The 23,870-nt window shown below is 52.7% G+C and overlaps 1 protein-coding gene across 1 annotated transcript in view; it reads right to left on the bottom strand.

Moving 5' to 3' along the window:
* The window catches only part of MINDY4 (MINDY lysine 48 deubiquitinase 4), a 119,311-nt gene that overhangs the window by 38,990 nt on the left and 56,451 nt on the right, over positions 1 to 23,870 (bottom strand). Inside the window, exons 7-12 of the mRNA XM_055590476.1 lie at positions 18,781 to 18,887; positions 15,704 to 15,820; positions 14,426 to 14,514; positions 4,543 to 4,641; positions 2,879 to 2,942; positions 1,723 to 1,788 (exon numbers count right to left, since the gene is read on the bottom strand). Of these exons, the coding sequence (XP_055446451.1) occupies positions 1,723 to 1,788; positions 2,879 to 2,942; positions 4,543 to 4,641; positions 14,426 to 14,514; positions 15,704 to 15,820; positions 18,781 to 18,887 (542 nt within the window). The remainder of the gene's footprint in view (positions 1 to 1,722; positions 1,789 to 2,878; positions 2,943 to 4,542; positions 4,642 to 14,425; positions 14,515 to 15,703; positions 15,821 to 18,780; positions 18,888 to 23,870) is intronic.

Consider the following 23,870-nt stretch of genomic DNA (forward strand, 5'->3'; position numbering starts at 1 on the left):
GACAACAAAGAGCCGAAAGTTACCCCCCAACTGCTCCATCTTCTATTTTCCAGATGAGGCCACGGAAACCTGGTGACATTCCTGAGGCCACACATGACCAGGGAATAAAACAGAGAAGGTCCCAGGGCCCCTGCTCCAAGCTGTGTTGACAGATTGCCCACTGGGTGATGCCCATGAAGAAACAGAGAAAGCCAGGGACAGGCAGCAAGTGACAGCCTACCCAGGACTCCCAACGCCAAGGCCAGGACCCCTCCTACATCAGAGCCCTTCCCACCTAACTCCGGGACAGGCCAGGCTCTGGGCCTCTCCTCAGGGAAAGTCATGCCCAAGGCATCAGCTCTGGGGGAGTGGACTGCAGGTGGCTTAGCACATCAGGGACCACACCCTCCCTGTGCAGGTCTCAGTACAGGTCCCCTTTTTCTACCCAAGGGGCATCTGTGCTGTCAGGGCCAGAACACTCCCCGGGCTATGCCCGGACCCTCAGCGTCTTCCAGGAATTGTGCCCAAGGAGGGTGTTCTGACAGCAGGCGTGTTCAGCCTGGTCCCATAACCAGTGGGTCCTCCCGCCCTCTGCGCTCACCACCAAATGCTCTCATGCCTTCTCTGGAGCCTGAAAGGGCCGATCCCACAGCCTGGACAGCTGAAGGGAGGGCAGAGGGGAGGGCGGGAGATTGGCCTGTGCCCCAGAAGGGCGTGGCCTTGTTGCCTTTCTCTCCTGCAGCCCGGCACATAGACATTAGAACTGTGTGGCCTGGTGGTTGGGAATCTCACAGGGCGTCCATCCCTAGCCTTGGCTCAGGCTGCTTCCTCTCAGCCGTGCTTCCCTCCCATTTCTACCTGACTATAACTAACCTGTCTCAAGGTTTCCTTAAGAGATCACGACCAGGGTGATAAAACACCCACAGTGAAAGCTAACGACCACTGGAAACACGGCACAGGACACAGTGCCCCAGGCGCTCTGCACACGGAGCTCTGGGGCTGGCTCCGTCACCGGCCTCACGCTCCACAGGAGGAAACTGAGGCGCGGAGGGTGCATTAGGGTGCCCAAAGTCACAGAGCTACCAAAGGGTGTAACCTAGATGCAAACACAGGGAGATGGCTCCAGAGACAATGTTCTGCACTCCTGGAGCCCCATGGCTATAGCCACACTCTCAGTTCCCTCAGCTCTCTGAACACTGGCTGGGTTCTGCCCCATCTCACAGTCGGGAGCAGACATATGGCTCTCCTCCAGTAGACAGATGTTCTAGTGGCCCTGGCCAGCCCAGCCCTGCCTCCCAAGACACCAATCAAGGTCCTCTACTATCAGGGTCTCCAACAACAGTGCTCATACCTCCAACCCAGCCCAGGGATCCACGTCCTAGGCACCTCCCCAGCTATTACGGGGCCCCACCCACTGACGAAGGGGTCTTTACCTGCAGAGGTAGCTGCTCGCCCTCAAAGAGAAGGCTCTCATAATCACAGTCTGATCACAGCTTCCCTTAGTCTGATCCCACTCCATCCTTGCTCTGCTTCTGCAGCCCTCGCTGTGGCAGCTCCCTTTATCTGTAGCTGTGGCCCGACTTCTAGGACTCAGTGACAGAGGTCAGATCCTCGGCCTCCCAGCCGACATCACCCCACCACCCCAGGCTGGGGATGAATGGGGAACAACCCCAGCTCACCAGCATCTCTTCTGCAAAGAAAGCTGAGCAATGCATATCCCACACACTAAACCATGGTTCGTACCTGATGGATGCTCTGCTGAAGAAAAGTCACCAGCTCCTCATAGCAGGTCAAACTGTAGAGGTTGAGCTGAGAAACACAAACACACAGGGTGAACTAGCCAGGCCCGGTGGAGGGACCCCATGCTGAACGAGCTTCTGTGGCCCTGACTCCCATAGCTAGCGGATCCCACTGGGGAATGACTCTACAATCAGAGAGCAGTGACCTCGGGAGCAGGGGTGCAGAGGGGCTCCCGCAGCTATGTGTGACTTAAGGGCTGCAGGGTCCATTTGGGGTCTCTGGGGCTGCCACCTTGCTGCAACACTGGACCTGCCTTTAGAGATCTGAGGATTCAAGACACCGTGGGACAAAAGCCCAGGAGTCCGCATATCATGTGAGTCTGATGGGTGGGGCTGAACCCTGAGGGCTAGTCCCAGATTTCTGAGAAGCACCTTGAGGGCACAGTGTCCAGGTGGGTATAGGGTGAGTGACCCTGTACCAAATCACCGCCGCCAGCCAGTTCTAAGCCCAGCAGGCAGTGTCCTGAGTTCAGTGCCAAGCAATGGTCATGAGTCTCCTGGGCTTTCTCAGGCAGGTCAGAAAAAAACACTTTTCTAGAAAACATTCGACAAAGTGAGATCCTCAGGTAGGATCCCAGGACACATATGTCCAAAAGGAAATAAACAAAGTAAACGAGAAATTCTCAGTGAAGCAGTTAACGTGTGGGAAAGCGTCACAGTTTCTGCATGTCCACACGTCGCACATTTTCCCATCCTTGTCTTCCTCGAGTCTGGCTTTGTCCATCAAAGCTCTTCTCTGCTCTCCACTTCCTCTCCCTCCCACCCCCAGCATCCTCTCACTGCAATCCCAGAGAGGATTCTATGACATAAGAGGGCACAGGGAAGGCTGGGTTGAGCCAAAAGGCATTGCCTACAAAGTGCTGCAGGGACTTCAGATTCTGTACAACCTCAGTGTGACAGAGCTCCTGTCAGCCTTTTAGCCATCAAGCCAGTTCTGGCTGGAGTCCACTGGAAAGCCCCCCACCTCAACCCCAGCTAGAGGATTCTGCTGGCCTGGGCAGAGGGAGGGCTTGCCCAGCCCCAAGGGATTTACTTATATGAAACGAGACTGTCCCCAAACAAAGCCAAAGTTCGCGTGATAATTTTCCAGAAAGCCGTACTGTTTCTAAGACTCCATCTGCTTTGTATTTCCCTGTTGGACTGAAGTGCTGTGTTCCCGAAGCCCTAAAAAGGAAAAGAAGATGCGTGAGTCTCTGCTCGCAGAGAAGACATGCCCTAGAGCCAGGGCGAAACCACACTGCCACTCAGGGAGGACAAACATAAAGCTGGCCCAGAGGAAAGAAGGGAGCTAAGTGCTGCTTTCGCCGCTTTGAAGTCACCCACGAAGCTGGTCTGGAGAACTCCACTAACAGGCGGGGGTCGGGGGCAAGCGGGTTGATATAGAGTGGAAAAAAAGACAGCTGAAGGAGAGCCTGGGATAACCAAACCCAGATCCTGGCAGCCAAAAGTCTGCCTCTCACCCACTGACGAGCATATTTCCAGACAGGAATGCTCACTTGCCCGTGGTTTTTAGGGACTTGAGGAAGTCCAGCCTCTGTCCTTTTGGAGGTCATCTGTTTACACAGCCTCTGTACGTGGAGCCAAAAGCGGCATGGACCAGAAGAGGCATTTGGGTTTGGAGCCACTATGACATGAGCCTGCTGGGCAGCCTTGGACTGCCCCTCTCTGGGCTTGTTTCTTAATCTGTAAAGTGAGGAGAAATTGAACTTTTCTCCATGCACATCCTAAGGGCCAGGGTTTGTAGGTTAACTGGAGCACGGGTACGAAGGGCAAGCCCTCAATAAGAACAAGAGTGGTGACGACGATAATCCCTAACACTGACCTGGTGCCAGAACTTATCCTGGGTACTTCATCTGACTCTTTATCATTTATTTATATGAATAAATGATTAAACTGATGGATGATACTACCATTTATTATATATCATTTATACTGACTCATTCCATTCTCACAATCACTCCATTAAGCAATCATTGCTATCACCCCTATTTCCCAGGTGAGTAAACAAGTTAGGCACAGAGAAGTCAAGTCAATTCATCAAGGTCACACAGCCCATAAACAACAGCACTGGGAGTCAGCCTTTAGAGTCTCTTAAGTGCTGTGCTCTCCTGACAACTGCGCCCTAGCGGGCTGACCCCCTTGTCTAAAGCTTAGCCACACAGCTGGAATGAAGTGAGGCTTCCACTCTCAAGGGTCAGGCTGAGGAACCGGCAGACCATCTCCGTGGATTATGGGGGTGGGGTCCTCCGTTAGCAGGACAGGCAGGGAGAAGACTGCGCTGGTTCCACCACCGCCATCTCACTTCTCTGAGTCTCCTCATCTGAGCACGGGCCCGAGAGACACAGCAAATGGGAGCGTACTCTGGGGACTGGCTCGGCCTAGAGGCTGTTTTCCAGGGTCTTCAGATCAGAGAAATACAGAGGGGAACAGGCTGCCAGGGCCCAGGGGTCTTCCCTGGTGGGTTACAGTCCCCAGCGCTCCCTAGGGATGGGGTCCCTGGATCTGACACCTTCTCAACTGGGGCCATGCGGAGGGCTGGCCCTCTCCCAGGGCAGGGCTGCCCAGCACATCAGGGCAACTCTCTGGGCTCCCCCTGACCTGGAGCACAGGGCAGGGGTCTAGGAGGACAGACACGGTCCTTCAGCCCAGACCGCCTGCATGAGAAGATGATTTCCCCAATGACGAGAAGGCACACAGCCAGCTCGCCTGCAGCGCAGCCCGCCCGAGGTAGAAGAGTAGCAACACAGCCCTGGGAAGCACTTACAGTGTGACCACGGCTCTCTCGCGGCCCCCAGCCCTCCACACAATGTCTGCGATGGCCAGGGCCAGGCAATGGGTCCTGCGAGCGTTTGAAGGCTGCAGCCTGAGGACAGAAAGGGAAACGTGCTTAGGCCTGTAGTGGCAGAAGTTAGAGACGACACAGCCGTAAGGCAGAGGACCTGTCCTTTCCTCTGCCACCCAGAGGACTCAGACAGAACCTGGGACTGGGGCCTCCGCAGATGAGGACCAAGAAAAGAGCCAAGAGGAAGGGGGCCCCGGCAGGGCTGGAGGAGGAGCAGGCTGAGGAAATCACCCACGGGAGCAAAGGGGCCTCTGGAGAGTGCAAGAAAAGCCTGCGAGTTCTGCCAGAGCCCGGGAGACTGGGCCCAGAACTGCTGCCACCCCACACAGAGGCACAGCCCTGACCCACCCCAGCTGGGCCAGTCCTGACACCCGGGCCCCGGAGACAGCGGCTCATGCAAGCAAAGAGGTGCCCTGTGCTCCTCCAGCTGATAGGGGATGAGGCCCAAATGTGGACAGGAAGTGGCCTGACTTGCTGATTACTTAGACACGGGGTGTGGAGACGTGGGAAAGGAAGGATTCATGATGACTGCAGGGTTTGGGGTGAGTGTATGGTGGAGCTGAAATGTGGGCACAGGGCGGGGAGTGGGGCAACAGGAGATGCATGCGGGAACCCCCCAAGGGACCCCCATGCCCACCCCACCCCCCATCCAGGTGAAGCTGTCGCTCTAAAGCCCAGGAGAGCAGCTTGGGCTGAGTAGAGGTTTATGGACCACCAGCCTGTGAGGTGTCCTGGGCACTCTGAGTGGCTATGATTTTCCAGAGAGAGGATGAACCAGGCAGAGGCGGGGCCAAGGCTGGAGCCTGGTGGAACTCCAGTATATGAGGGAGGCGGGGAGGGAGGCAGGAAGGGCAGATCTCAGAGAGGGGCCAGTACTATCTTAGGACCAAAAGGGTTTAAGAAGGACAGGTACTCAGTGGTGTCAACAATGGCAGAGAGATCTCTGGTGGTGCTGGTGGTAAAGAACCCGCCTGCCAATGCAGGAGACATGAGAGATGTGGGTTCAATCCCTGGGTCGGGAAGATCCCTTGGAGAAGGAAATGGCAAGCCACTCCAGTATTCTTGCCTGGAGAATCCCATAGACAGAGGAGCCTGGTGGGCTACCGTCCATAGCGTCATAAAGAGTTGTACGTGACTGAAGTCACTTACAGACACACAAGAGGCCCCTAGTGCATGAAGTCAATAAGGGAGAAGGAGCAGCAAATACAGACGCTCTTTCTGTCTCCAGGGCTCCACAGAGCTGTGCTTCTTGCCCAGCCCTGGATCCTGGGCTAAATTCCTACAGAGGCAGGCTGAGTGTCTGAGTGTTCCGCTACCGAAGGAACAAAAGGGGCTTGATGCCGGGGCTCCCAGGAGTACGGAGGGAGTTCCCATGCGTTCAGTTACCAAGTACCCTAAGCTCCAGGCTGAGCTGTTGGGAGGAAACTGCTGTTTGTACTTCCTCCCCAGGGTAGGAAAGGAGAACCTGGAGACCAGGACACAGGTCACCATGGGGGGCAGCACATGTTCACAACCTAGAACCTGGGACACAGAGCTGGCCGTCTGCACCTAGGCTGTTGTGGTGCCGTGTCTTTAAAGTGGGAGGCAACGTGACATAGGGTCCCTCCACGTTCCACTTCCTAAACTGGCCGTAGCAGTCGTACCTCCTGCATCGTGTTGGGCGATTTACATGAGATGATGTGCGTCAGGTCCACGGCCAGTGCCTGGCGTGTGGAGGATGCCTCGTTAAACGGTACTTTTTGATTGTTGTCTTTATGGAAGTGTCCCCACTTGACATTTGGCTGTGGCCAAAGAGTTGACAGGATGGTGAGCCCCCGACATCTGGTGTGAAAGTGACAACAAGCCACCGACACCAGGCAATCTTTCAATGAGACAAGCAAGCGCTCAACCACTTGAGAAATGAGACTCAGAGTGCCTGGGGTGTCTGCAGCCTCAGGAAGCCTGCCTGCTCCTCTGGAAACAGTTACCCCGCCATCAGCACCCGACACTTGGGAAGCACTGGCTGTGGGCCACTGTCAACTATGGAAACAAAGGTGAGGAAACATCGCTCTGGGACTCAGGAGCGGCCGCCAAGGACCGCGGAGGGATGGGAACACAGGGCTTGTCAGACAAAGGGGAAAGGGTTGGATGTTCATCTCTTTGGAATCAGAGCCCGTGGATGTGGGCTCCATCATCCCCAGAGCTCCTGTTTCCGGCCCTGCCCCCATCCAGGTGGCAGTCACCGCAGTCCCAGCTCCTGAGCACCCACACTCACCCTCCTGCCCCTGCTCCTCAGCTGAGCTGGCCAGCACTGCTGCTCTGCCTTGCCCTCCCTCCAACCCTCACTGAACATACTCGCTGCAGGCTCCTCCTGCAGCACAGGTGTGACCAGGGGACCCCCGGCCATCCCGCACACACACCACACGCACACCTAAACCCTGCAACACGGGCAAGAGGGCTGCAAAGTTACGCCCAGATTGTATACTCTGCCTAGAGCGTCTATGCTGGAAAACCCCCAAACGGAGCTACTGGGTCAGCTTCCAAACATTCACTCACACTAACTTGCTGAAGCAGTTAACCCTTCATTGAGAGCTTCTCAGGGTGGCCACAAATAAGACTTTAAAAACCAGCATATATTATAATAAGTACTCATCATGTTAGAAGCTGTTAGGAGCACTTCACACGTATTACTGCATGAATCATCAAAGCCACCCTATGAAGGAGATACTATTATTGTCCCCTTTTACAATGGGGAAACGGAGGCACAGAGCCTAAATGATTCACCTAAGGTTACTCCTTGGAAGAAAAGTTATGACCAACCTAGATAGCATATTGAAAAGCAGAGACATTACATTGCCTACAAAGGTCTGTCTAGTCAAGGCTATGGTTTTTCCAGTGGTCATGTATGGATGTGAGGGTTGGTCTGTGAAGAAAGCTGAGCGCCGAAGAATTGATGCTTTTGAACTGTGGTGTTGGAGAAGACTCTTGAGAGTCCCTTGGACTGCAAGGAGATCCAACCAGTCCATTCTAAAGGAGATCAGTCCTGGGTGTTCTTTGGAAGGAATGATGCTAAAGCTGAAACTCCAGTACTTTGGCCACCTCATGAGAAGAGTTGACTCATTGGAAAAGACTCTGATGCTGGGAGGGACTGGGGGCAGGAGAAAAAGGGGATGACAGAGGATGAGATGGCTGGATGGCATCAAGGACTCAAAGGACATGAGTTTGGGTGAACTCCAGGAGTTGGTGATGGACAGGGAGGCCTGGCGTGCTGCAATTCATGGGGTCGCAAAAAGTCGGACACGACTGAGCGACTGAACTGAACTGAACTGAAGGTCACACAGTAAAAACTGGACAAAGTGAAATGACAGTGAGGGAAGCAGGAGAGGATGGGCGGTGGAATCCGCCGTTTGGAGCCCCCGGCATCGGGCACAGCATCCCTCTGCCTCTGAGCCTGTCTCTTCTGTGCCTGCATTGCCATCAAGAGACCTGGCTCCTGGGAGGGGCCGATCTTCCTGGTCTCACAGGCTTTAGTTACAGACCCCCTGAATGTCCATGTTTCTGCACAAAATCCTGGTTCTTTCCATTGGCTTCCATTTAGCCTCTCCATCCTTCCCTGGGCCTCCTCTGGCTCTTTCTTTTGAGACAAGCTTTCCAAAAGATGGCAGCATGGAGGCAAGTGCAGTGGTGGGGACTGCGTTCCATTCCTGGCTCACTTGGGGAAGCCCCCTGCCCTCGCTGGCCTTCACCTCCCCACCCAGAAATGCAGACACCGGACCAGATGTCCCGAGCATCCTCCCAGCCTTGCCCTGTGCCATGTAACCAGCCGCAGGGTGTCCAGGGCTGTGGTGGGTGCAGATGACCAAAGGAAGTGGGGAGGTGCTGTGGTGAATCACTGGGCCTCCACCTTCCCCGGGGGAACTCAGTCTCTGCCTTCACCTTGTTGACAAGGCTGGGGCTAAACTGCCTTCTTCCAACCCCGACCATGAACCCAGCACCTGGCCGGGCTCCTAAACCAAAAGAAGTTTCTTTGCTGCTGCTCAGTCACTCAGTCCTGTCCGACTCTTGTGCGACCCTATGGACTGTAGCCCACCAGGCTCCTCTGTCCATGGGATTCTCTAGGCAAGAGTACTAGAGTGGGTTGCCATGCCCTCCTCCAGGGGATCTTCCCAACCCAGGGATTGAACCCAGGGTTTCTTGCATTGCAGGCAGATTCTTTACTGTTAAGCCACCGGGGAAGTTTCTTTAAAAGAGTCTAATTCCTCGCAGGAGAAGTGCAGGGTTTGTCTAGGGATGGCAATGGGGGTCAGGGAGGAATACGTCCTCTGTTTGGCTTAATTACCCAGGTCTTTCAGATTAAAAAGATGGTTCTCCCACCCTCATTAACTCAAAGCAGGCTCACTTGTCCACTCTGACATGCCCGCCAGTCTGAGCCTACAGAAGAATCAGAGGAAAGCTGGCGAGCGACTGCGGGTCTTTCTTCCCCCTTTCAGGGTTACATGCTGCCAGGGCAGGCCTGGGGACCACTGGATCTGGAATCTGAGCCTGGCTCCACTGGAATCTGAGCCTGGCTCCACTGACTGTCTGGAGGGGCCTTGGAGAAGCGCCCCTCCTTCTCTGGGCCTCAACTTCCCCAGTTGAGAAGGGAAGCGGACGCAGAAGGACAGCTCCCTGGCCCATGGTGTGGCCCAGGCCCTCAGGGGAACGAGGCTCACCATCGCTTCCCATGAGCTGAGCCGGCCGGCACGGCCCCTCCTGGAGTGGAAAAACACCAAGTCCTGCAGTCCGGCTCCATCCTCCCCGATTGAGCAGAGGCCGGCTGCCGGCCTGATGGAATGAGTCTTAATGAAGGCAGATAGTCCCGCAGAAAAAACACGACCGCTGCCAAGAAGCCTTTACTTCAGCATGATTTCCCTGGAGGGTGCAGTCACATCCTTGTGCGGCTTTCACAGAACCGTTTCCCCATCATTTGCTGGGGAGGCAGTGAGCAGGGGGGCATCCCCACCAGGCCTGCAGACCCAGTGCAGGAAGGCCCACCAACCTCGGTCCAAGAGACCCCCAAGGGCCCAGTGTGGCAGCGGCGGATGTTGTCCCTGTCCCTGTGTGACATGAGGGCCTTTGCAGTGTTCCTAGAGGGAACAGAGGAGCTTGCTTGCTTTTTTTTTTTTTTTAAGCCGGATCATTTCTGAAATCTCGGATTTCAGAGTCAAAAGGAAGGACTGAAGTTTCAAACCCAGCTCAGTGCACACAGCTCATGCAGCAACGTCAATAACCCAATCAATGTCGAGATCATACAAATGAATCCATGCAGCCAGAGGGGCTGGGGCTGCGAGAGGTTCCTGCAGGGATGTCTAATGTCACGCTTTCCTCACACGAGGCAGCAGATCCCTAGGGGTTTGCATTTTTTTTTTTCCAAATTAGGAAAAAAGGGGAGGTTCTGCCCAGAAGCCCTTTGTGAACTATAGCACCTACAGAGCCATACCTTTGTCACTGAGTCTGTCTGGGGCCCAGCCCTCAGGTATTTTAAGCCCATGACACTTAGCCTCCTGGCGCCAGCCCCTTCCTGGCCTCTCTGGCTGTCCTGGTACTCTGTGTCTCCTGCGGGGCACAGCATGGTGTGACACAGGGTGTCACGTCCCAAGCTTGGCTCTACCTTGGAGGCCAGGTGTGAACCTGGGCCAGCATCTTTCTGTCTCTGAGCCTCAGTTTCCCTGTATATACCCTAGTAGGTGATCCCCAGGTCCCACCCACTTGTACAGCCCTTCATTTATGAAGGACTAGGTTGCATTTCCTTACTAAGTCAGACTTGGGCAGGACAGAGATTCACAAATGGAGAAAGTGAAACCTTGCTGGCCCACAGTCTGTGATCCAGGTCTCTGGCCAGTCTAGTACTCTCTTTAGCAGCCCCCATCCTGAAACAGGCTAACCTGTTTCAGTGCCCAGAGCTGAGCACTGCCCCAGCCTCAGCACAGGCACCAACAGGGTACACCGACACCCACTTGGCACGGACAACTTTCTATGGCCTCTGATCTGGAAGGCCTCACTTCTGCAAGCAAACCCTGACTTTCACCCTTCCATCCCTCTGCTGCCAGCCTCAGCCCCCCGCCCTGCACTCCCCTGGCCTTTGCCTGACCTAAGTCCTAGCCTGAACCCAGGAGGACTCTCCTCTCACCCTCAATCGCCTTCCAGCCCCAAGGCAGGTTCATGCCTCAGCAAAGTCAGGCCCACTGCACGGCAGTGGGAGGAGGAGACACGGGAGGAAGGTGTAGAGGCAGCTGGTGTCCCTCGCCCACAACCTGTCACCACTGGGACCTCCCCAAGCTGGTGCCCCATAGAGCCACATTTTCCTGAGTCCCCTCAGGCACTTGCAGAGGCTCTGGCTAGACAAGGGAGTCTGGGTCACTAGGCCAAGCTCTCTGTCCCTCCCTCTAGGCTGGTCATGAAGAACACCCACTCTTGGGTCTGCTTGGCCATCAACGCGAGCAGGAAGGGAACCCACTCTGCTAGGCCTGCGGGGAGAGCAGCTCTCGGTACAGGGTCCCGAGCAACAGGGAAGGGACTTACCAGGAGCACCTCAGTTGTGGGCTCCAAAGAAAGGTGAGTCACTCTTCTGTAGCGTGAATCCCTCCATGCCTCCTGGGGGAGGGGACCCTGTCTGGCCAGCTGGCCAAGCTCTCCTGGCCAATCCACACAGGCCTCCTTCAGCCTGGCCAGGCCGCCATCCCCCAGAGCAGGGTTCCTTCCCACCAGGCACACCCCACACATAAACCCCAGCAGCCAGCAGCTCCCTCCGACCTCCTCCCGCTATGCACCACCAGCTGGCCCCGGAGGGCCTTCAGTCAAGGCTGGCCCCAACTCTTCTCTCTCAGCTGGTACATGTTTCTTTCCACCCAGAGCCTGTCTTGGGCCCCTAGCCGGAATGGCTTTCTGCCTCCCAAACCCTGGCTTCCCTCTCGGGTGTGGAAGGAAAGCAGAACTCCTTCCCGAGGACGTGCCTGGGGATCCAGAGGCTGTCACAGCCCCTCAGTGGGGCTGCAGGGTGGGAGATGAGAATCCAAGTTTGCCATGCGCACACACAGCCCTTCGGGGAACCAACTTCCTAACTGTTGGGAAATGATCCACATCTTCCCCTGAGAAGACCAAAGGCCAAGTTCAAAAGCAGCTCTGAAGGGGATGGGGCTGAAATGAATTATAAAACATCTCCCACAATGGCCAAAGCCAAGGTTTGACCTGAGCAGGCTGCTGGGCCCTGAGGGCCCTCTGGCAGCCCAGCCTTTACCCACCCACCAGCCCGGGGCTGGCCTCACCCTGCCCCTCTGCAACTCTGCCCTGTTCACCCCAGGCAACTCTCAGCTCCTCTCCCTGCCCTGGGGCCTCTGTACATGCTGTTCTCCTTACTGAAATACCATCCCCTCCCCTCCCAATCAGCCTGGATAATTCATGCATTTGTCCATGCCTTCATTCAACAAAAATTCTGAGGGCCTCTTCTGTGGACTAGGTCTGGGGCTGGATGCCAGGAACAAGCTATGGATCAGGAAGTCCAAGAAGACTCCTGTTCTCAGGGGTCTTGAGTTCCAGGGTGCAGGCGATGGGTAGGTGATGACTTGGATAAAAAGGGCATCTCATGGTAGGGGGCTTGCAGGCAGCATCTGGGGAGGTCGGGGAAGGCCGCCCTGAGTCACAACTTCTGCACAGTGAGGAGCCGGGGAGGAGTCTGAGGGATTTGCTGGGAAAGGAGAAACCAAGCGAGGAACAAGCTCATGCAAGGACGTGTGTGAAGCCCATTGGGAGTCCTGCTCACAATCCAGATCTCAGTAAGATTAAAGTGCCATGCATCTCCAGCAAGCACCACCCCCCAACCCTCTTCACGCCCAGGTGGGCCCTGAGCACCTGGCCTGTCCCGCGACCTCCCACTCGTCTTGGCTCGTGTATTCAGGTGTAGGTCCCATGAGGGCAAGTCCACAGTTACCATGCTGGGCCCCACACCCCCTCCAAATGCCTACTAAGTCCTCTTTGTGTGTTTCTCTGCTGTGCAAGGAGGGAAAGGGGACAAGGGGTGCATATGTGCTCAGAGAGGGTCCCTGTACCCTTTGAGAGCGGGCAGCCAGAGGTCCCTCACTCAGCCAGTCCCACCCAGCCAGTCAGGATCATCCGGGACCATCACACACTACATGGGCCTCTCCCGACCACAGCATGGGTAGCACTTCACTGGACTGGACCCCAGAGCAGGCAGAGGGGAGAAGAACAGGACAAAGTCCGACCTTGCTGTGGAAATGCTATGTCACTGGGCTTCTGGTGACAGACACGCTATACCTCTGGATAGTATCTTTCAGCTTGAAATTAAACACCTTGATTATTACTTCATAATTAGACAAATCATCTTATTGGACAAATTATAAAATTCCAAGCATGAAAAGATACCTTCACTTGGACTCTGTCTAAGGCCACATCCTTTAAGCTGGCAAAACATGTTTCATTTGTACCAAGCTTGACAGGGTACCTGGAGAACTACTATCTTTCCCAGTAAACCAAACATGAATAAATGGGGGGTATGGACCTTGTTGTCTTTGAAAAAAAAAAAGCTACCAAAATGCGTAGGTCAAGAGCAAGTCCCTTTAATTAGTGTTCAGGAACTGGCAGAACTAAACTGTGATTTTCAAATCTGGTTAATTACAACTTTGGAGAAGAGAATGGAAGTGTCTACTGGGTAGGACGCTTCCACGATGCTGGGAATATTTTCTTTCTTCATCTGGGGATGTGTTCATGGGTGTGTGATTTTGCAATAATTCATTAAACAGAACATACAGGAGTTGTGTACTTTCTTGAGTTGTGTACTCTTCTGTATGTATGTTGTGGTGGTGGTTTAGTTGTTAAGTCATGACCAATTCTTGTGACCGCACGGACTATAGCCTGCCAGGCTTCTCTGACCATGGGATTTCCCAGGCAAGAATACTGGAATGGGTTGCCACTTCCTTCTCCAGTATATATGCTAGATTTCAACTGAAAAAAAAAAAAAAAAAGAACAAGTGCCAGAAGTTCTGTAACTCTGAGGGTTACTCAAAACAATTGGGAATGCAGTTATAGGTTAAGAGAGCTGCCTCTTCAAATTGGCCAAGCTGGTCTGCCCCTGGCCAGCCCCTCAATAATCCTTCTAACTGAGCACTGACCACAGGGTAGGATCAAGGTTTTCTCTCTGTCCCTCAACGTCACAGAGCACCCTGGAAAACAGAGAATGCATCTATTCCTCTCTATATCACTTGGGCCTGCACAGAATGTTCCAGAAACATCTGTTGAGAGAGTGAGCGTGAGAATGAGCTGTGTGCAACAACTCAGCGTGTGAGGTGGAGAATGAATGGCCGAGGGTGGAAGCCATGTCCTGTGGGGCTGGTTGGACCATGTGTGGGGAGATGGCTGCTGGCAGAGATGGGCTAACAAGGGGAGGGAGGGGAGGCCTGGGCTCAGCGCAGGGGTCAGTGACCTGGGTGTGGACAGGATTCGGGCAGCTGCTGCTCCATTCCTGGGTTGGCGGAGGGTTGGAGGGTGTCGGGGGGTGGCGAGGCGGTGCGGTGAGGATGGCCTGAGTTTCAGTGCTGTTCCAGCTGCTGATTCTCATGTGGAACAGGACTTAACAAGCCTGCCCGCTCACAAGACACAAACACATGCAGGTCATTTAACAGGCCCACGCTGGCCCTGTTAGCCAGCCTCCATTTCCCTTTCCAGAAGACGGGAAATATCAGGGAACAAACACACGTTTCCTTGCTTATTTGTTCTGGACAGTGAGGAGAAGCCTTGGGAAAAGAAGATATTGCCGGAATGAGCGCTGACTTACCGAGCACAGTCAGCACTGCTATCTCCTTCAAACAGGAGTTTCTGCAGGACACAGCCCTGGACAGCCGCCAGGACCCCACAGGGACCACCCTGCAAAGAAGGACACGCTTGAGTGCCTGTGAGAACTGACCCAGGGCTCAGCCTTCTGTTCCTCCAGAACCAACCTCCGCCCACAGGTTATAGAACACGGGGAACCCAGGCCCCTCAAACAGGGGTCTCTGTTGTGGTGTCTACTTCCGTGAGGTGCCGACTCTCAGTCACAGGGAGAAGGTGGCAAAGAGCCCGGCACCCACTGCTAGAGGAATGTATGTGTGATGTGTGAATGTGAGGTGTGTGATGGGAGGAAAGCAACTCTTCACAACCCACCAGAGGCCATCGTCACAGATGCCCAGTCATCCAGAGACACATTTCCATGTCCACAGCCTGAGGGTGTCAATTATCTACCCATCCTAAAGCCCTCCTCCTCCAGGAAGGCTTCCCTGACCACCTCAGCTAAACGCGATCCCCTTGGGCCACCTCCACTTGTGTGAGCAACATTGTCCCTGGCCCGTAGCCTGCCTCGGCACCCAGTAGGTGTGTCTCAGACGGAGGGGGCTCCTTGAGGAGCTCAGCCCTGCAGCCGTCAACAAGTACAAGGACTGTCAGAGCAGGGCCTGCAGGTGCTCTTGAATTCAGGGTGCGAGAAAATGTGCCGACTTGCCCAAGGTAGGGACAGAAGCATGTTTTCCCTCCCCCTGCCCCACTTCCTTGGGGCAGTGTGGGGCAGGGGGAGGCTCTTGGGGCTTGAGAAATGGAATCTGGATGAGATGCTGGATTTTTTAGTATCTTCTGGCCCTGAAGATACGCCTTTTGGGAAATGTATTTAAGCCACATTCAGATCCTGCCACAAGCTACTTGCGTTTCCCTGCCTGTGTCCTCTCCTCCTCACTTCTCCTGGTTCTCACACCAGATACTTCTGCCCCCTTCTGCAGTTCCTAGGTATTCACAAGCCTCCCTTTGTTCAAGCTGCCACCTGTTTCCAGCATCCTTTCTCCAGCTCTCCAGTAAAATCAGCACTCGAGGTACTCAGCTAAGGGACCCTCTCTGGTAATCCCAAGTAGACACAGGGGCCCCTACCCCATTCCCTCTCAGTGAGGATTCCCACATCACGCATCACTTATATTAGGGGTCATGTTCCCCGGCCCTGCTCTGCCAGCCACAGTGAAGTTTCTGTCCTGGGTGACAATGTCCCTGATGGGCCCAGAGAAGTGTCCCGGGGGGGCCCTTAAAAACAACCTGCCTTGTTCTGCACAATGCCATATTTTAAGGATACTGAGTCATTAAAGGAAAAACTCTGAAGTTTCCACTCATCGCTGAAACAGCAAAAGCTGGAACCAAACAGAATGGTCTTTATGTCCTGTCAAAAGAAGAAAGAATTTTATTGGTTGTTTTCAAAGCAAACAACAACACACGGCTGGGTGTTTGCATTCCCACAGGAGCTGGTCTTGAATTCTATCTAGCAGGGTAGTCTGTTTTCCAGCAGGGTCATCTACTCCCTTTTTGTTTTGCAAACCCATTTTTATCATATTTGAGGAAAGAGAAAATTGACCCTGAGGGTCTTACCTCTGGAACATCTGTAAACCCAACCAGCCTGTGCTGATCCAAACCAAAATCTTTTCAGGTTCCTTAGACGTTCCTCGATACACAAAATTTTAGTCTTACATGGGACCTTGGGGATTTTTGACTGCACATTATAATTACCTACAGATCTCTGAACAATCCTGATGCTCAGACCCCATGCTGGACCAACTGAAGCACAACCCCCGGGTGTCAGATGCTGTGATCTGTAGTTGTAAATGAGTCCAGTGCACAGCCAAGCTTGAGAACCTCTAGCAAACCATGACCCACAGGCCAAATCCAACCCTCTACTTCCTTTATAAATAGTGTTTTACTGAAACGCAGCAATACCCGTGTGTTTACATATTATCTGTGTTTACTTTTAGATTACAATGGCAGAGTTGTGTGGTTGCAATCGAGAGCCAAAAATACAGGATCTAGCTCTCTGTGGAAAAAGTTTGCCAACCCCACACCGGTACAACCCCTTCCTATATGTAAGAATCTCAACATCGCCAGAGAGTGGTGCTGGTGCCCCCCAAAACTTGAACACCCCAACCACCAAGTGAAGGGGTTCCCACTATCTCTCAAGACAGCCCCTCCATTTCTTCACAGCTCTATCTTCTTCAAACTTCTGGCTGACATTGCTCTCCCATCAAACCAAGCCCCACCCTCCAGAGCCCCAGAAAGCGCCAACACTTCCCCACTGACCAGCCCTCAGACGGGAAAGCGGAGCCTCTCCCCAGACGTCCCTCCCTATGCTGGCTGCCTCTCCTCTCTCTGTCGTGATTTTACACCCCAGAGGATCTGAGGGGGCAACATGTGGATTCTGTCACTACACGCTCAGAGCCCTATTCCAGGTCATATCTTTCCTACAGACTCATTTTTCCCTCTAAGGTCAGTTCTTTCTTCTCATGCATGCATGCTCAACAGTGTCCAACTTTTATCAACCCTACAGACCGTAGCCTGCCAGGTTCCTCTGTCCATGGGACTTCCCAGGCAAGAGTACTGGAGTGGGTTGCCATTTCCTTCTCCAAGGGATCTTCCTAACCCAGGGATCAAACCCACATCTCTTGCAACTTCTGCATTGGCAGGCAGATCCTTTACCAGCTATGCCACTTGGGAAGCCCTTCTTTTCGTTAAGTACAGGGGAAAACTCTGTGACCGAGCACTTTCCCCCATGTCATCAAATGTGGGCTGACACCACATAGGAGAGAGGGGTAGCTAAATCAGGGCTTGGGTCCCCTTCTTGCACCAACTACAGTCATCCATGTATTTGGACTGAGTTTCCCGGGAGCCTAGAAACAATAGGAACTTGAGTTTTCTGGCTGAAGCCTATGTCTATTCTCTCACCCACAGAATGACAGCTCTCATCTGGGCATAGTACAGTTGCCAGGTCACAGGGTTACGAGCCTGGAAACCTGGGTTCTACTTGTTGTGGGTGCCGTGTGTCCTGGGTTGTCCTTTCTCTGTGGGGGCCTCAGTTCTTTCTGCTGTTTTTCGAGATGCTACTACTGGGTGGTCTTTAGGGGCCTCTGAGGGCCCCTCCCAAAATGATAGTACCCACTACAAAGAATCATAGCCTGTGGCTATGTCTGTGGCTAAGGACAGCCAGACCACTTACTCCCAGGCGTGGGAGTACTTAAGAGCCCTTGCCTGACCCCCTCCCTGTGGTCTCAAAAGAAAGAAGGGAAAGAGAAGGGAGGGATGAAGAGGGACAAAACCTCTAGAAAAACCTTTGACTTTTCACCTGTGTGCTCAGCAAATACTTGCTAAGTAGGAAGAGAAGAGGGTCAGCTGTGTCCCCAGGAGTTTTATTTTCTCTTCCTGAATCCTGGCTGAAAAGCCAGTGGAAGACAGCAGGAGCCTCATTCCATCTTGCAGGAACTGCTGGCCACAGGGAAGGGTGAGGCCCTCTGGCAGTGGAGATGGAGAGGAGGCCAGGACATCCCCGCAGAGGAGGCTGCTAAGGCCAGAAACCTGCTCCTAGAGTCCTGTGACTCTCAGGATATCCCTGCAGAGGGGGCTGCTAAGGCCAGGAACCGACTCCCCAAGTCCTGTGACTCTCAGGACATCCCTGCAGAGGAGGCTTCTAAGGCCAGAAACCTGCTCCCAGAGTCCTGTGACTCTCAGGACATCCCTGCAGAGGGGGCTGCTAAGGCCAGGAACCGACTCCCCAAGTCCTGTGACTCTCAGGACATCCCCACAGAGGAGGCTGCTAAGGCCAGGGACCAGCTCCCGGAATCGACTCCAGGAGCCCACTAGCATAACCCTAGATGGCACTGAGACATTAGCCACACTTCCTTGTCCTCCCCTCACCACTGCCCAGCCTGAGCACTGCTCAGAGGACCAGTGCAGGAGCAGAGTCGCGCCAATGAGGATGATCATTCTGTTCCCAGCTCAACTCTGGAGTTAGCGGGTGCAGACATGGTGAAGCAGCTCTGGGCCAAAAGAAAAGCTGGATCCTGGAATGTTTCAGTGAAGAGACGTTGTATCCTCACCTTTACTCTCGGAGAGGGAGCGGGGGCTGCCAGCACTAGGTCCCCATTTCCCTGACTCTCCGTTCATGTTTATTTCCACATCACATGCAAATTTCCATTTCAACAATGACTGGGAGATTATAACGAGATGAATGAAGGCAGAGAGAGGAAGATCATCTCCTCCCACCAACTCAAATCAAGACGCCTTCAAGTCACACCACACCAATTCACACCAGTTCAAATCAAGAAACACATCACCTCACACTTTGCAGTTGACACCTACCTTCGCCACCGAGAGGTCGATGGGCTTGGATACTACTTGCAGCTTGAGCACTGATGAGACTGGAGACAGGATGATTTCTTCCCTTACCAATTCATCTTCCACATCCTCTGAAAGAAAACCGTGGCCATGTGAGCTCTTTGTTATGATGCACAGAGAACAGATTAGGAGGCCATTTAACACCCAGGACACTGATGAGTGCTGAGAGGGTTGGGATGAGAGGAGGGGTCCTCTACCATCCACCCCCTGTGGACCCTCTGGGGCTCCCAAGCCCCCATCAGAAGGGAGAAGGCAGAGCAAGAGCCCTTGCTCCATGTCACCCCATGCTGGTCCAAGGATACTGGCAGCTGGGACATGGCTCTCAGTCCACTAGAAGGCTCTGCTTGTGGACATGCAGAAACAAAGGCCTAGGCCTAAGCTGTTGACTCAGTCCCGGAAAAGCCTGGCCCAGATGTGATTCCTCCAAAAGGCGGACATGACCCACAGATCTGTCCCCCCGAGGATAAACATGAAAAGGGCAAAAGTAGGAAAGAAAGTGCTGCCCTTCCTGAGAGAATAATGACAGTTATAATAGATTATCACTATTGTGGTTTTCACTACCTATGTTTATCATCTAAGCACCACTCTCTCCTCAAGAGAGTAATTATCATCACACCCATTTACAGATGAGGAAACTGAGATTGAGACAAGTTAAGTCACTGACCTAAAGTCACCCAGGTGGAAAGTTACAGAGATAGAATATAAACCCAGGCCAGCTCCCAACAGCTCTGCCATCCTGCCAATCAGACCTCCATGGATCTCCAGCCAAAAGGGACACCAAGTCACATTCCAAATACAACCTCACAGCTGGAGTGATGGAGGCCCAGAGAAGGTCCTGGAGTGAGTGCTGGCAGCACCAGCCTGTGCCTTCCCTGGCAGGCGAGGCTCCCTCTCGCCATTAGGCCTGCTGTGGCTCCACTTCCCAGAACCCTCAGGTGCGGGACCCACATGAAAACAGCCCAAGGCAGTGACGCTGGCAGCGCCCAGCAGGCTGGTCTCCAGAGAGCCTCTGGGGACTTCCTCCCACCCTTTTCCCAAGACTAAATGATTACTTAAAAAGCACACCACACTGTATAGACCTCAACATTATCTGCCATAAGCCTGTGTGTGTGGGACCATAGACATGTCACAGTCCCTGCCGCGCATCTTCTGAGATACTGTTCAAAGGTCAACATCCCCAGGACACGTGCCTTACATCTTACTCTACAGCCTCCTTTTCTTCCCTGGAGGAGGACCAGGCACAGCATAAGGCCCACTCCTAGAGGCTCAGTCCACTGAAAAGGAGACAGATTCTACCTTTAGGCTGAAACAAAAGTTTCCAGTAAGTCTGGAATTTAAATGAGAAACTTTCTTAGTGAGGGTCTCAGAGAAAAGCCACCCTGTGACCATGGTCTTACAAAAACACCTGAAACAAAGACCAGATGTTCACACAGTAACATACACAGCTCTTGAAAGCATGCCACTGGATAGAGAAAGTAAGAAAAAAAATGCAATTTATAACACAACACAATTTACATCCAGTATAAACACATGCACGCAACTCCAAACATTTTTGCAAGAACACACACAAGCGAAAAGAAATCACTAAATACACGAGGGTGGAGTGGTTGATAGTGAGGAGGGTCATGGGAGTGTGGGGTGGGGCTCAAATGAAATCAGGAAGGAAAAGTAAGAGGGCGGACAATGGGAAGCTTTGCAAAGATCAAAACTGAGAATGTTCACTAAGGTATGGAGATGTGTGATTAATTCAACCCTAGGCATCTGAGGCCCAGAAACAGAGCGGGAGAGGAACTGAGCGATTCCACCAAGCCTCAGCAATGCCTCAGCCCAGACTGCTTCTGGGAGGCCCAGAGAGGGCAGGATTTAAGCCTATTTGGAGGCTGCTGTTTAATCTGGGATGTCCCGAAGGGAACCGGGGCTGAAACGTGCTCTGCTCAAGCCCATGAACTAAGTCTAAGGATGGAGGCTGGGGCCCACGGGAAGCTGACTGGGTGGAGCCCCCAGGAGGAGGCAGCCTCTCTCGGCCTCTGCCAGGAGGCAGTTGGCGCCTGCACAGGGAACTGGTTCAGGACAGTTAGGCAGGCGCAGATGTGGCAGGATCGCCGTGCAGGGGAAAACAAAGCACTCTGGCGTGACATGTTGGCCAAGCAGACAAACCCAGCTGCAAATGCTGATGGTTTTCAGTTGCTATTTTTAAGGCCCAGTGTAAATGTCTGGTTGAAAAAAAGCAAGGGATTTTATTTCCTATACCATTTAACTTACCCTTTGGAGAAAGAAAACATATACATAACCTTGGAAATACTTAATAGAGGCCTGTCTATCTCTTTTTCCAGGTCCCCACTCAGTAGTTCCCATTGACTATAAGATGTCTTCTGCTGGAAGTGCCCCAATGCCCCAGACTCAGGAATCTCAGCACTGAACCCCTCCAGGCTTCTATTTTTATTATAGAATCCATCTCCCCAGCCCTCCACCAGGGACCCAGGCCAAAACCTCAACCCTCTCCCACACAGCATGCTGCTCTACCCTCCAGGTTACCCTGCCCCCAGAATGCCTCATAACGCTGCCCACCTCCCACACTTTCCCTCTCCACTTTTATAGCAATGTGTCATTATTTTTCTATTTGCTCATCAAGCACTTTACTGAAGACCCATGATGTGCCACTGGGTATGTGGGACAGAAGAGATCCAGAGATGATGAAAACATCATCCTTGCCTTCAAGGAGCTCACTAACTAAAGACGGAGACAGAGCCCTAAACATATAACATGAGGTCAGTGCTAAAATGGAGATTAGGGCAAAGGTTCTAAGAGCAGAGAGGAAGAGGCAAGTAATCCTGCCTACAGGGTCAGAAAAGCTTCACGTAAATGGTAAATATTTGAGCAGGGTCTTGAAATACCCAGAGGATTTCCCCAGATAGGATAGGGGCCCAGTCACCTCTTTTCTAGACTATTCCAAGAGCCCCCCCGACCAGTCTCCCAAAATCCAGGCTCTTACCCCTAAAACTCATCCTCCACCCACATCCAGAGACGGCCTCAAACATCATTCGTTTCACATCTCTACTTGATAAGATCTTGTCCATCCTTCAAAGCCCGGTCTAAATGATACTCCACTGTGGAACTCACCACAGACTTGGCTAAATCGCCTCTTGAAGCAGTGAAGAGCTGAAGGTCATTTACTTTGGTGTGGTTTTCAGAAAACACCTCTCTTCCTTCATCCTACCCAACCCCACCCTCCAGGAAAGCAAGACCACTTTTCATCACCTCCGTCCATGTTCAACAGTCCTGTTTGTGCCCGGGCATGTAAGAGCTAACCAAAGTGGGCAGAAGTGAACCCAAGAAAGATGAACTGGGGTGAGGAAGGGAATGCTATCCCTCTAAACAAATTGCATTCTTTGTTTCTGATTCTCCCACCCCAAACTTCTCCTCCACTCTCTCGGGGTAACTGGGTTCCATGAGAGGACTCTGGACCTCTGATCTTTTATCTCAGTGTCCTTCTCTAAATCATTAGCTGAGCCACCAGCAAAGAGAGGCTGGCTTCCCTCTGGAAAAGTACACACACTTCAAAGAGCTGGGTTCTGAGAGAACTGCTAAAAGCTTTCCTCCCAGCAGAAGCCCTCTGGGTTCTGAGGGCCGGGAACCGCTTCACTTTACATCCAGACAGGAGTGGCTTTCATTAGAAAATCTTAGAATGCTTTACAGAAAGGTTTCAGATGCCAGCGTTTTTTGGCTCCATGCTTCATTCTGCACAGCCGTGTGCGCAGTGAAATCTGCCCCTTCCTGGGTGGGCCAACGATCCCACCGGCCATCCCTGTGAGGAACAGTCACCTCTGAAGAAACAAAGCAGAATAAACAAACCCCTGCTTCCATCACTCGGGGGCCAGTCCCTGCCTTTCAACTTCATCAAAGCAAACCGTCAGACAGCCTGTCTCACGCCAGTCACTTCTAAAGGGCAAGCTGCTTTCTTCCTTCATGTAAAAGGGAGTGCTTAAAAGGAGAGGAAAAGGATGTGAGTAGCTCCCAGCTCTTGCATGCCAAAATGGTCCAAAAGGTATCAATACATTGCCTGCTCCCAGGAGAACAGCAAAGGTCAATGGCACTCAGGCCTCGTCCTTTCATGTCTGGTCCTTGGTTGTCATCCTTTATTCTATTCCTGGCTTTTGCCAAGGCCTGCAAACATATTAGTCTTGGAGGGATAGAGAATTCCAGAAAGAGGGAAAAAGGTGGCTTCAAAGAGAAAGAGTGGATGGACAAGTTCCTGTCTAGATCTTACAGAGGAGGTACACAGATGCACACACAGGTGGAAGGGCATGAGCTGACGCACCTCACGATTTGTGTTTTACACCTCAGTGAGGTGGTGAACCGTGAACTTCCAGATGTTCAAGCTGGATTTAGAAAAGGCAGAGGAACCAGAGATCAAATTGCCAACATCTGCTGGATCATCGAAAAAGCAAGAGAGTTCCAGAAAAACATCTGTTTCTGCATTATTGACTATGTCAAAGCCTTTGACTGTGTGGATCACAATAAACTGTGGACAATTCTGAAAGAGATGGGAATACCAGACCACCTGACCTGCCTCTTGAGAAACCTGTATGCAGGTCAGGAAGCAACAGTTAGAACTGGTCATGGAACAACAGACTGGTTCCAAATAGGAAAAGGAGTACGTCAAGGCTGTATATTGTCACCCTGCTTATTTAACTTATATGCAGAGTACGTCATGAGAAACGCTGGACTGGAAGAAGCACAAGCTGGAATCAAGATTGCCGGGAGAAATACCAATAACCTCAGATATGCAGACGACACCATCCTTATGGCAGAAAGAGAAGAGGAACTAAAAAGGCTCTTGATGAAAGTGAAAGAGGAGAGTGAAAAAGTTGGCTTAAAGCTCAACATTCAGAAAACGAAGATCATGGCATCTGGTCCCATTACTTCATGGGAAATAGGTGGGGAAACAGTGGAAACAGTGTCAGACTTTATTTTTTGGGGCTCCAAAATCACTGCAGATGGTGATTGCAGCCATGCAATTAAAAGACACTTACTCCTTGGAAGGAAAGTTGTGA

This window comes from Bubalus kerabau, chromosome 8, assembly GCF_029407905.1.
Source record: "Bubalus kerabau isolate K-KA32 ecotype Philippines breed swamp buffalo chromosome 8, PCC_UOA_SB_1v2, whole genome shotgun sequence".
In the NCBI taxonomy this organism is placed as follows: Eukaryota; Metazoa; Chordata; class Mammalia; order Artiodactyla; family Bovidae; genus Bubalus; species Bubalus kerabau.